This window comes from Cydia amplana, chromosome 6, assembly GCF_948474715.1.
Source record: "Cydia amplana chromosome 6, ilCydAmpl1.1, whole genome shotgun sequence".
Classification (NCBI taxonomy): Eukaryota; Metazoa; Arthropoda; class Insecta; order Lepidoptera; family Tortricidae; genus Cydia; species Cydia amplana.
Genome location: NC_086074.1, coordinates 13,051,311 through 13,063,510, shown reverse-complemented (window position 1 = coordinate 13,063,510; position 12,200 = coordinate 13,051,311). Strand labels below are relative to the sequence as shown.

The window sequence follows — 12,200 nt, the reverse complement described above, 5'->3', positions numbered from 1 at the left end:
GTGGTGTCAGGGCGGAGTGAGCTCGCCGTTCCGCGAGCGCATCGGCAGCACCCGGCTACCGGACCGGCCTCGGCTGCGCGTCGAGGCTATGTCAGTACCGCACCAACCCGCAATGCTTACATACACGCTATACCTTATTTCATTATCTGTCTAAAGGGAAGCCAAAATTATTTCCATCACTTTCGCTTTAGCGGCAACCGAGTGAAAGAGACTGTTTAAATATAAGGCAACCAGGACGGATTTTTCTTTTTAACTATCGGAAATTCCTCGTAGAGTTTAGCTTTGAGCTCACAACACAATATGTCGCTGATAATTATTTAATATCAATTTCTTTTGTCCAACAATTACTCTACCTTACCTACACAACTATCAATAATATGTTATGTGTATATTAAAAGCAGTGGATTAATTATAAAACTAAAGATAACGGATTAGAATAAGCTATACAAAGAAGTATTTTAGTTACAAAAGTAGTTAGTCGCTTGTAGCGGGCATGGTATGCGGTTCTCTAAAGTCTAGAGGAAATCACTTCATTTGCTTCTTATGTATTACTTTTATTAATTTTATGTAGGTATATTTTATTCTTCATGTGCCTATATTATATTTATATAACCTTATTTACCTATTACTGATGTTTTGTTACTGTCCTTTTTGCAATTTGTGTTGTTGCACCTTTTAGCAGGATTAAATCTACAGCTGGTTTCTTGCAATTTAATTTTATGGACTAAAGCAATTTTCTTTTACAGATTTTATCACGGTTCTATTAACGAATGTTCTTTTATTTCTATCTTATGCTATCATTGAGTGGAACGCTTGTGAGCCCCCTTGGTTGCTTGTACCCTTACCTACCGAATGTTTCATTCCAGCAAGTTTCACCTACTAAGTCACTAAACACTAGTCAGACCAACAAGTAAGTAACGAACGCTTTCATCACTCATTTCTAGATTGTGACTTATCTATATTTTCTTATTTCTTGTTGGCATTTATGAAGCAAAATATGTTGGTATTTTCGTCATTGTTTCAACGCGACACTTACCTAGGTACTCGTATTATTATTATTTAAAACATTATTTTCCAGTTATCATTCACTGGGTTTTCGAAAGGTTCGCTACAAAAAGATAATAAAAAAGAAAAAATGCATGTACAGTCAGCTGCAGAGATAGATGACCCCCCTGCAAACAAATTTCTAAGCAGGGTCTGTTATCTCTGCAGCTGACTGACTTTAGTATGGAAGTGTACAGTTGTATCGAAACAAGAAACAAAATATTTACTTAAGTAAACAGGTTAGGCTGTGACTTACGATCGATTTTGTCGACATGACACAATGAATATTTGATGTCACTGTGTACAGTGGGCCAAAAAAGTGGTCTACCAGTTTTGACAAAAGTTTCTGCGAGACCTAACGATCGCTAAGGTTGACAATTGCCACTGACATAATATTATTGCAAGGGGAAATCGACCTTGTTGTCTCATGACGTTCAAACGAACTTCAACCGTAGGGTGGTAGACCACATTTTTGGCCGACTGTACCTCACACAATCTCATCGGTGTTTTTAATTCAAGAAAACATATATTTAAATCACAACTTAGAAACTTAAGTTTTCCAAAACAACTTTTGTTTCTGACGTGTCAACCAAACTTGCTTCAGCTGGAAATGGCTTGCGAATAGCATTTGATAGAAGAATTATAACTGTGGTTTAACAGACCATTTAAGATCCTAACACCATTTCTATATTTCAGGGCGGCGGCGAAAACTGTTTTAGAGAGGACGCAGTCACAAACAGGCGAATCGGATGACACATACGACGACAGGTTTTGATATTAAATTTGAAATTATTTTATTCAATTAGCTAAGGGTAGTCTGAAGTGATTTGTTTATTAATCAAACCTCTTGTTCACTGTGCAGTCTATCTCATTTAACTAGGTTCACTTCATAGGTTTCTGTTGGCCCAGGAGAAATATATGTACTCTGCCATACATATGTGTGGCTACTAAATTTATATTTTTCAATGAAACAACCCTCTAAATTTCTCCCAACGTACCTAGAAACCTAAGACTACTAGGTACCTTAATCTAATACATAAAAAGTCGGCCGACAAAATAGCTGATCGCATTTTCAACTTCGTCATTTCAAATTGAGAAATCATCTACTGCCATTTAAACCTTATTCTCAATATCAGTGTGGTAGAACCGAAGCTGAAATCAACCGCATCGCTAGCAGACATCGTGGAGCGCATGCGGCACCCACAGCTGGGCGTGGGCTTCCTACAGCAGACCGTGAGCCTGCCGTCGCACGCCTTCGTCTCCATATACGCCATACACTGGCTGCAGGCCAATGTGGACGGCGTAACTTATGAGAAGGCTACGCATATCATGGAGGTAAGAGTGGTTGGCATTTACCATACATCTTTTGTCCCTCTCATACAACCGGGTTTTGGTGTGAACATCAGATTGTTGGGGAGCTTGCGATACCCACAGCTGGGCGTGGGCTTCCTACAGCAGACCGTGAGCCTGCCGTCGCACGCCTTCGTCTCCATATACGCCATACACTGGCTTCAAGCTAATGTCGAAGGCGTTACGTATGAAAAGGCTACACATATCATGGAGGTAAGAGTGGTTAACATTTACCATACATCTTTTGTCCCTCTCTTACAACCGGGTCTTGCTGTGAACATCAGATGGTTCAGGAGATGCGATACCCACAGCTGGGCGTGGGCTTCCTACAGCAGACCGTGATCCTGCCATACACTGGCTTCAAGCTAATGTGGAAGGCGTTACGTATGAAAATGCCACGCATATTATGGAGGTATACTTTTCAAACAAAGAGGTGCTGGCGCTCTTATACACCAAGACCTTGTTATGATACCCAGATCATTGGTCCACCTTTTAATAAAATGTTTATATACCTAATTTATACACACTAGGTACAAAACAACATTTGACATTCTCTACATGTCTTTTCTTTCCCATCCAAGCAATTCTCGGAATAATGGCTCTATCCTTTGGTACTTTCTCTCTAAATGTCTGACACTTGTTTTCTTTTTCAGAAAATGTTACAAGAGAAAATGATATGCCACGCTTCTGGCGATACTACCAAGCGTTTTGTCGTTGGGTACTACATGTATCACATCCTACCTCAGAAGAAAGACAAAGGTGAGAACATAATATATCTCTATATGGTGAGATTACAGTGGTACCCAGATTACCCAGAATAAGACCATAGAGAAATATAGTAAGACAAGAGTGCTCACTCCATACATCAGTTCAGACTATTAATTTCAGTGTCTACATCTAGCACCGAGTAGCGGAACTATCAGTACTGCTACTTGACAATAGATGTAGCACCGACCGGAAAGTCTTATCTCAACAGCATAAGACTTTCCGGTCGGTGCTACATCTATTGTCAAGTAGCAGTACTGATAGTTCCGCTACTCGATGCTAGATGCTAATAGTCTTTTTGTTACTAAAACTGATGTATGGAGTGAGCACTCTATGTATTTTTTTCTCTATGATAAGACTGACTTAACTCACATCAGTTGGAAAATAGAAAACAAGTTGGAGTTTGAGTTTTGAGCAAGATAGGCTGTAAATTGAGTCACCTGCAATAATTTACGGGGTGAATATATTTTGTGTTTTGGGGTTGGTCCCATAGTAAAAGTTGCTCAGTATGACCTATGTATATTCACCTCATAAATTATTGCAGGTGACTAAATTTAAACCCTGTAGAATTAGAATTTTGCGTATAGCGAGGGACTCTTTAAGACGGCGTGCAAAAACTCATGCCTCGTGTGGCACACAACTTTTCATCTCAGATATGAACATATAGAAGTAAAATAGTTATTTCGCAAGGTGATGAAAAGCAACAAGTATAACACCGACTTTCGTTAACAATTTTAGCCATATCGCCTTTATTGCTGGTTGCGAGCTTCTGTAGTAGTTTGCAGCCGGTTTAATTTATAATTTTTCACCTCAGCAGCTCGAACAAGGTTACTTTGCTACTTAAAAACAGTGAGCAAAATCGCATTTGGCTCACTGAGTGAGACAAAATGAGCAAAATGCGATTTTTCTCACTGTTTTTAAGTAGCAAAGTACCCTTGTTCGAGCTGCTGAGGTGAAAACTTAATTGTTGGTATATCTTAAGAAAACATGAGTGAATAGAGGTAAGTGATGAAGAAGGAATACATTTTTCGGGTTCTCTAATATGTTCTCACTGCTGAGGTGAAAAGTTTTGTGAACTACACGAGATCAAAGTTATTTACATCTCGTGCGCTTTTGAGTCCCTTACTACGCTCAAGATTCTAAATTAGATTCACTCGCTACGCTCGTGAATCTAGTATAGAATCTTTCGCTTGCACGGGACTCAAAATAAGCACTCGAAGAAATATCAAACTTTGATCTCTTGTTGTACAAATAACTATTGCCCCCAGACCCAACAGACTACGTCCGCCCCCTCGGCGACCTCCAAAGCTTCGAGAACGAGTGGATGGAAGTGGAAGTCCTCGGGCCACGATCCCCGCTCGTGCCGCACGAGGCCAGCTCGGGCGCCTTAGACATCTCGGGTTGTAGTCCACAGACGGACCTCACCGGCGTGCCGGCCTTCCTGTGCGACAACATCGACCCCGACTACATGCACTGCGACAACGATAACGACAGTCAGTACCATCATTTTAGAAAGAAAAAGAAAAGAAAGAAAAAGCATTTATTAGCACAATAACAACCTTAAGAGCCAACAGGAGCTAAGATTAAAATATTTTAGGTAAATATACCCGTCTCGCTAACGGAAGCGGCTCCTAAAACTAGTGCGATAATGACAAGGCGAAAAATCCTGCATAAAAATATCAAAAATCGAGGTTTCGTACTCGACTGTTTCCTCCTCCAAAACTTAACCAATCGTAACCAAATTTGGAAATCTAAATGATTATGACATTATCTGTGTCGGACCGTTTTGATTTTTTGACTAATTGATGTCAGTTTTGAATAGCACGCCTCTCATTGCGGCATAGTCAATTAGGCCATTTTGGCCATTTTTGAAGGGCTCTAGCGCCTTAAAAAACAAAAATATCAAAAAAAGCAAAACGGTCCGACACAGATATTGACGATATTAATCTGTGTTGAAAAAATCATTGCTCTAGCTTCAAAACCCACGGAGGAAACAGTCGAGTACGTTTGTATGGAGAAATGACCACTCCTGTTGGCTCTTAAAAACTAACAAAAGAGAACACAAAATGAGAGGTTTCGCTAAATGGTCCTCACTCAGCTAGGTGTCACGGTATGAGCCACATGGCACACTCCGCGACGCTGATTTTCAGTAAGGCCCAGTGGATGGACTAGGTGGCACTCAGTAATGGACACAATGTACAAAAATAAGGGAAAACTTAAGTAAAACTAAAATTAAACATTAACAATCAAATCAAATCACTCAATAGAAATTAGCCTATAAGTCTTCTGTATGTTTGTGTGTATGTATGTAAATGTCTATGTGATTGGTGTGTGTGTGTGTGCACGGTTGCCTAAGTGTTGCATTTTTGTTTGGCCAGTATGTACTTACGGAGGTGAATTTTAATACTATACTAGCGAGAACGAAGCTACAAATGAAAATAGATGCGCTGAATTCTGTCGTTGAACAATTTGCTTCAAATGCCGTTTCTAGTATGCGTTTCTCAATGCGACTACATATATTTATTTCGTCTATGATAACCCCAAACCCGATTAGATGTAGAATGACAATGATAACAACAGACAGTATCATGGACTAAACAACTACCTAACCTAAACACTACCCCGAAATAGTTACAGAACGTATCGTGGAGGTGTATTGGCAGCTTGACTAGGGTGACTGCTATAGTTATTGGCCACAGAGGAGTGGCAACAATAAGACTTCTTTTCGCTTGTTTCTTTCTATTTGTTAGGAAAGGCTAAGGATTACTATGTAGTGGCCAATAACTATAGCAGTCACCCTAGATGGCATTCAATGTAGCTGCTATAAGTCCTACATGGTCTTTGTCATTTTGAGGTCGGTATTGAGTCTTGTTTTGTCTTGAGTCGGTATTGATATTGGTCACTAGTTATGGCTACATCTTCATCACAGTCAAAAATCATGCACTGAGTCATAATAAAAATATTGGCATTATGTATGAAACTAGGTCGAATTTAGTAAACCTTTATACGACATTTTGGTGTCTAAACTAAATATGATCAGAATCATTTCTGGCCACATTGTATAAGAACATTATTTCTCCTTGTTTCGTAATTCAGTGTGTATGTTATCATAGCAAATTACATTTAGTCGTAGTAATAATTAATGTAACGCACGTTACTGATATCATATATCAATTTCATTAGGTACAGAGTACTTACTTTGTTAAATGAATGATAACCTTTTAAATGCCCGATAGCACTGGTTCAATGACATCGAATAATCAATATGCAGAGTTCTTCGTTTTCTGGTTAAAATACGAATATGAGTGACTATTTTCTGAATGTACGCATATTCTTACGTCATCTTTACATAGGAATAGTATACTTGTATCGAAAATAACTATTACAGTACATATGGTGCTACTTTCCCGCACTAGTGCGTAAATAAGCACTTTTCGTTGCTATGTCAAATATTTAAAGGGGCATATGTACTGTAAAACGTTGTACGATATAAACGTCGTGCGAATAGGTAATTCGTAACTCCCTTCGGTCGGGTTTTAATTTATCGCCACTCGTTTCGAATTTCCTCTTTTCCGCACTTGTATCGTAAATAACTATTAATGCTTACATGCTCAAAGCATAAAGCGTTACTTTGCGCACGTTTGAGCAACAACCAAGAATTGAAAATCCAAAGGAACAATAGCATAACTTCCCATTGTCCTCAGTGCCACTCTACAAGAACACACATCTCGACATCGACATTAACAACAAGAGCGACCGCATTGAGTGGGGCCATGCACGCTACCAGGCCACGTTTAGGCCCGACCAAGCTTATGAGATGTGTATACAGTGGGCCGTCGCGTCAGGGAACATCGTCGCCGAACTGGTGAGTCACAAATAGAGATGCAACGGATAGTTGTTTGGCCGGATACCGGATATCCGGCCTTGGCACTGGCCGAATATCCGGTATCCGGCCGCCGGATATTCGGCCGGCGGAACTATACCTATATTTTGAGTTTTTCAGGTGCGCGTCGTGCAGGTTTCAACCTGTTTCGTAGTGAACGTTCGCGCGGACACATTTCTGGGATCGTAACGAGTTTTATCATGTCATTAGGTTGTAAGTTCGTTTATAGTTACAAGTGCGCGCGCGTATTTTTGTGTAAACAAATAAGTGTATTGAGTGACATTGGTAACGTATTCATTTCTATCTACTGTGTCGTTAGCATTATGACCGTGACTGTTTTTTAGTTTCCATTTTTTACCCCAAAATGTGTTAATTTTACTATCCGGTATCCGACCGGATAGTATGTCACTATCCGGTATCCGGCCGGATACTAAAATAACGGCCGGATAGGCCGGATACCGGATAGTAACCGGATATCCGGTGCATCTCTAGTCACAAAATATAGAATCAGTAACTTAATAACTTGAATCGTCCTTTGCGTGAAGAGTGCTGCAGAATTGGGTTTTTTTTTTCGATGTGGCGCGCGCTCAGCTCTTGTGAGCAAGGACCCCGCTAAAAGGATACGGGCGAGCTTTGCTCATATGCATATCTGTCTCCAGTTTTCCCTTAGTCGCCTTATACGACACCCACGGGACGAGATGGGGTGGTGCTATTCTTTTCTGATGCCGGCACCACACGGCACCAGCATTGGGGGTTAGTGCAGGATCAAGACATTACATAAAACGACCAAGCCATCAATGGACCGATTGCAATCGCACTTACGTTCTGAAATCTCTAAATTCATGTTCTGAATCGAAAACTTAGCCGCAAATTTTAATATGATTGTTAACATTTTTTGTGGCCGAGTTTGTTTAATTTATTTCTCAATCACGGGTTGTCCAGTTAACGTGAGACGTTTCATTGTTTCTTTGTATAAACGCTTGTTTTTTTTCTCTAGATCTTTGGCTGGGCTCGCAAAGCTCAGAACTGCCGGCTACAGATGGTCCCGATCCCAGCGGATCCTCTCGCCTTGCCATTCACGCTCAAGTCTGACCCTCTGCGCGGACCGATCTACGTGCCGCTCAACGAGGAACCGCTGCTTAGGAACAAAAACGCGCTGTTTGAAGGTAACTGATGGCTTTACCTTACTTGTATCTACACTTTACCCATCAGGCGTCGAGAAGGTTGGTGATTTTCGGCTTATGAGCTTGCAAAGCACAGAACTGCCGGCTACAGATGTTCCCGATCCCAGCGGATCCTCTCGCCTTGCCATTCACGCTCAAGTCGGACCCTCTACGCGGACCGATCTACGTGCCGCTCAACGAGGAACCGCTTCTTCGGAACAAAAACGCGTTGTTTGAAGGTAACTGGCCGCGTAGCCAACCGCAACACTCCGTAGCGATCGAAACGCAACTGTCACTGTCGCACTGATATGAAAGAGTGATACAGAGACACAAAGCGTTTCGTTGTCGAAGCGATAGAGATTGTGACCTTGGCTAGGCCGGCTTACCGCATCTTATTGTTTTAATTGCGGATGCATTTCGACTCCTCGGGGTCTTTTGTGTAATAGCCCCCTTGAGAGCTACCTTCTTCCTACCCAAGAGCAAATCGGATGTAAAAATTTCGGATGGTAAAGCTCAAGGGCTGCGCTTTGAATTCCTTCGGTTTCAGATAGGTTTATTCATACATTAGGTGTAGGTACTACTGTCTGTCTCTTTAGAGTTTGTTGTTGGTCCCATATTGAGATACCCTTCTCCAGGGGGATTTAAATCTTCTCGAGGCAAAGGTGTAGGGTTGGAGCCGGTGTAGCTTTATTTGAGGTTCATAAGCGCATTGTAATATGCTTACTTCAATAAACTATATTTTATCTTATCTTTATCTTTGCCACACATTCAACCTTACTTGTACGCATTACACTTTACGCATTCGAAAACGAGTAGGTTGGTGAAGTTTCGGCTTTTAGTTTTTTCATCATTGATGCTTTCATTTAATTTTAGTTAACTCGAAACATAATACCACTGTTGCGTCTACATTTGCTCTAGGAGTATTATCCTTTGATATTGGTAGGTAATATAATAATATCATAGGATATGATAAACAAAATGCACGAAATCATTTAAATAATAGTCAAAATAACAGTATTGTGCGTACAAAACATTAAATCTACCTTTTGCTTCATATTTTAGTGTTATTATGGTTTCAGTTTTCCTTATTGATGTTGTTCAGTAGTTATTTTACACGGCATAATAACTGGCCACTATATGTGCCACTGACCTAAAAGGATCCTATGTAAAATTCTATAGTATATGATAGGGCAGCGGCAGCCAGCTACAAATTTGAATTTATTTATAAAGTAGCAAAGCACTTTTGCGGCTGAGTGTACCATGACCATGACATGACTTATTGGGACAATTTGGTCAACACTTAAGATTTAAATCAACGTTATTTGATTGCACCCGGTTTTTTTACGCGATAAGATAAGGATTGACCGCGGGCAACGATACAATAGTGGGCAACGATACAATAAATCAATTTGTACAAAAATGTATTCCTACCTTTGCTATTTAGTTTTTATAATTTTCCATAAATAACTGGTTGTTGTGGATGCAACTGCAATACAGGCAAAACCTAGTGCGGAGACCCCTGTAATACTCTTAACACATTCAGTGCCGAAAACCCGACTATCGGGTATTTTATGATTTCGTTCCCAGGCCGGACTATCCGATAGTCGGGAGCGTGGTACTACACCTTTATATGAAGAAATGTTTGTGGCCTGACGCGGATGTCTTGTTTGGCTCGGTGGCAATGAATGTGTTAAACATGTTGTAACTGGTTCACCGCAATACCTACAGGCAAAGCCTAGTGCGGAGCGTAGACCCCTGTAATACTCTTAAACTACTTACATTCTGAGAAACAAATATTTATGTTATTTTAATAATGTACATATATCTACAACTTTTTGATATTTCGGAGTCACTTTGTTTACGAAATAACTCTAATAAACCTCAACGTTTGTTTCTTTAGGTTTCCCAGAGGACACTTGGCTCGAGCGACTATTCCTCTTCCAAGAGGCGATAGTCGGCCGGTTCGGCTTCATAAAGTGCACGGTGGAGAGCACGTCGCACGCGGCGGGCGTCGGCGACCACCTGTACGTGCACGTGACCGGCAACATGTTCATCCTGATCATCACCACGGTCAAGAGCGAGCAGAAGGCGAGAGGCACGCGCCGGGCCAACAAGCCGCTCAATGCCAGCAGGTTATATATAGTTGTGTCTTTAGGTTTCCCAGAGGACACTTGGCTCGAGCGACTATTCCTCTTCCAAGAGGCGATAACGTGACGGGCACGTGACGGGCAACATGTTCATCCTGATCATCACCACGGTCAAGAGCGAGCAGAAGGCGAGAGGCACGCGCCGGGCCAACAAGCCGCTCAACGCCAGCAGGTGATATATAGTTGTTTCTTTAGGTTTCCCAGAGGACACTTGGCTCGAGCGACTATTCCTCTTCCAAGAGGCGATAGCGTGACGGGCACGTGACGGGCAACATGTTCATCCTGATCATCACCACGGTCAAGAGCGAGCAGAAGGCGAGGGGCACGCGCCGGGCCAACAAGCCGCTCAACGCCAGCAGGTTATATACAATATCTTTTTATACCACGTCGGTGGCAAACAAGCATACGGCCCATCTGGTAGTAAGCAGTCTAGCCTATGGACAGTGCATACTTGATAGCTCGAGCAAACATACAATAGGGTATTTTCCTACTAGTCAAACATAGAAGGTAGCACCCTATAGAAGTGGTCTACGCGTGCCTCCGTGAGGGACAAAACATATAAATTCGACCAATCATAGCGTCGCAATTTATTTGTTATGGTGGGGCAACAAATAAATTCGACCAATCATCCATACTAATTTATGGTGGGGAATAAAAACAAAAGTGAGACTGTGACAAGGACAAACAATAATAGCGCTTTCGCTGCTACTCCTACTGAAAGATACATAAGACTATCCCGTTCTGTCAGTTATCCCCACCACTCATGCCCAATCCAGTTTAATACTAGATTCATGTAGTCAAAGCAGTCATTTATAGGAAACATTACATCGTGACGTCACGGTCAACTCACCTACTTTTCAATATTTCTATCCGATTTATTAAATAGAACTTGTGTTTAAAAATAACTGCTATCTGTGTTTTTCTAATAATTATCTGGTGCTTTATTTCATGCATGGTGTAAAATTATTTATTTTAAATACAGTATAGCCCTGTAGTGGCTATTAGAGGGTTTCATACTGTCCAATCCAATATCAGATACAACTACAAAGAAGTAAAAAGTGACTTGTAACTTTTTTCACATGGTGGAAGGGGTGAAGTGAAACTGTTATTTCAAAAGCACGATTTTATCTTTTTTATGTTTCTACTCTATTGTGTCAGTATAGTTTTTTGTACGTTGAAAAAACAAAAAGATACCTGTGCAGGTATAAAAATAGTTGGCAATCTTTTGTCAACTTGGCGACCTTTTGTTCAGCGAAAACAATTATCTGACAATAGTACTCGAACAGGTTAAGTATTGTCAATGCAATAACAAACTAGTTTCGACCATCAACAGCATAATTAACCGACTAATTGTAAGCTTTATTGCAACTACATAAGGTCCACCAATGCCCAGTTAAATGCGTTGCTGTTTATACCTAAAAGATAAATAAATTCTTGTCATTTTGCCAAATGGTGCATATTTTCTCGAGAAGTTTGGGTCACAATGTAATTCACTGTATAAGAACCGACGAAAGGTGTAATTTCACAACTCGTTATTCAATGCACATTTGTTCTAACATGTAGGTATTTCGTTTGTTTTCAGGTATCCTGTGCATTTAGAAGCAGCGCCTAGCCCGCACGAGGCCTACATAACGCGACACGTCAGCGGCAAGAACAAAGATGACTACGACAACAGTCGACGAGTAAGTTTCATTACTTTTTACCAGGGATCGGAACCGGTTTTTTGCAAAAACTTAGAAGTAACCATATTTTTCGAATTATTTTATACTCGAAATGTAGGACTCAGTTGTGTTTTTAGGTTACGACTTCGTATTATTGCCCAATTAGAAATGAAGTAATTAGCAAAGA

General features: G+C 40.8%; 1 protein-coding gene across 1 annotated transcript in view; it reads left to right on the top strand.

Annotated features, from left to right (window-relative positions):
- The window catches only part of LOC134648970 (GATOR complex protein Iml1), a 37,854-nt gene that overhangs the window by 24,216 nt on the left and 1,438 nt on the right, over positions 1-12,200 (top strand). Inside the window, exons 19-27 of the mRNA XM_063503640.1 lie at positions 11-90; positions 1,741-1,812; positions 2,181-2,379; positions 3,048-3,153; positions 4,428-4,652; positions 6,864-7,024; positions 8,040-8,208; positions 10,106-10,337; positions 11,935-12,034. Coding sequence (XP_063359710.1) covers positions 11-90; positions 1,741-1,812; positions 2,181-2,379; positions 3,048-3,153; positions 4,428-4,652; positions 6,864-7,024; positions 8,040-8,208; positions 10,106-10,337; positions 11,935-12,034 — 1,344 coding nt within the window. The remainder of the gene's footprint in view (positions 1-10; positions 91-1,740; positions 1,813-2,180; positions 2,380-3,047; positions 3,154-4,427; positions 4,653-6,863; positions 7,025-8,039; positions 8,209-10,105; positions 10,338-11,934; positions 12,035-12,200) is intronic.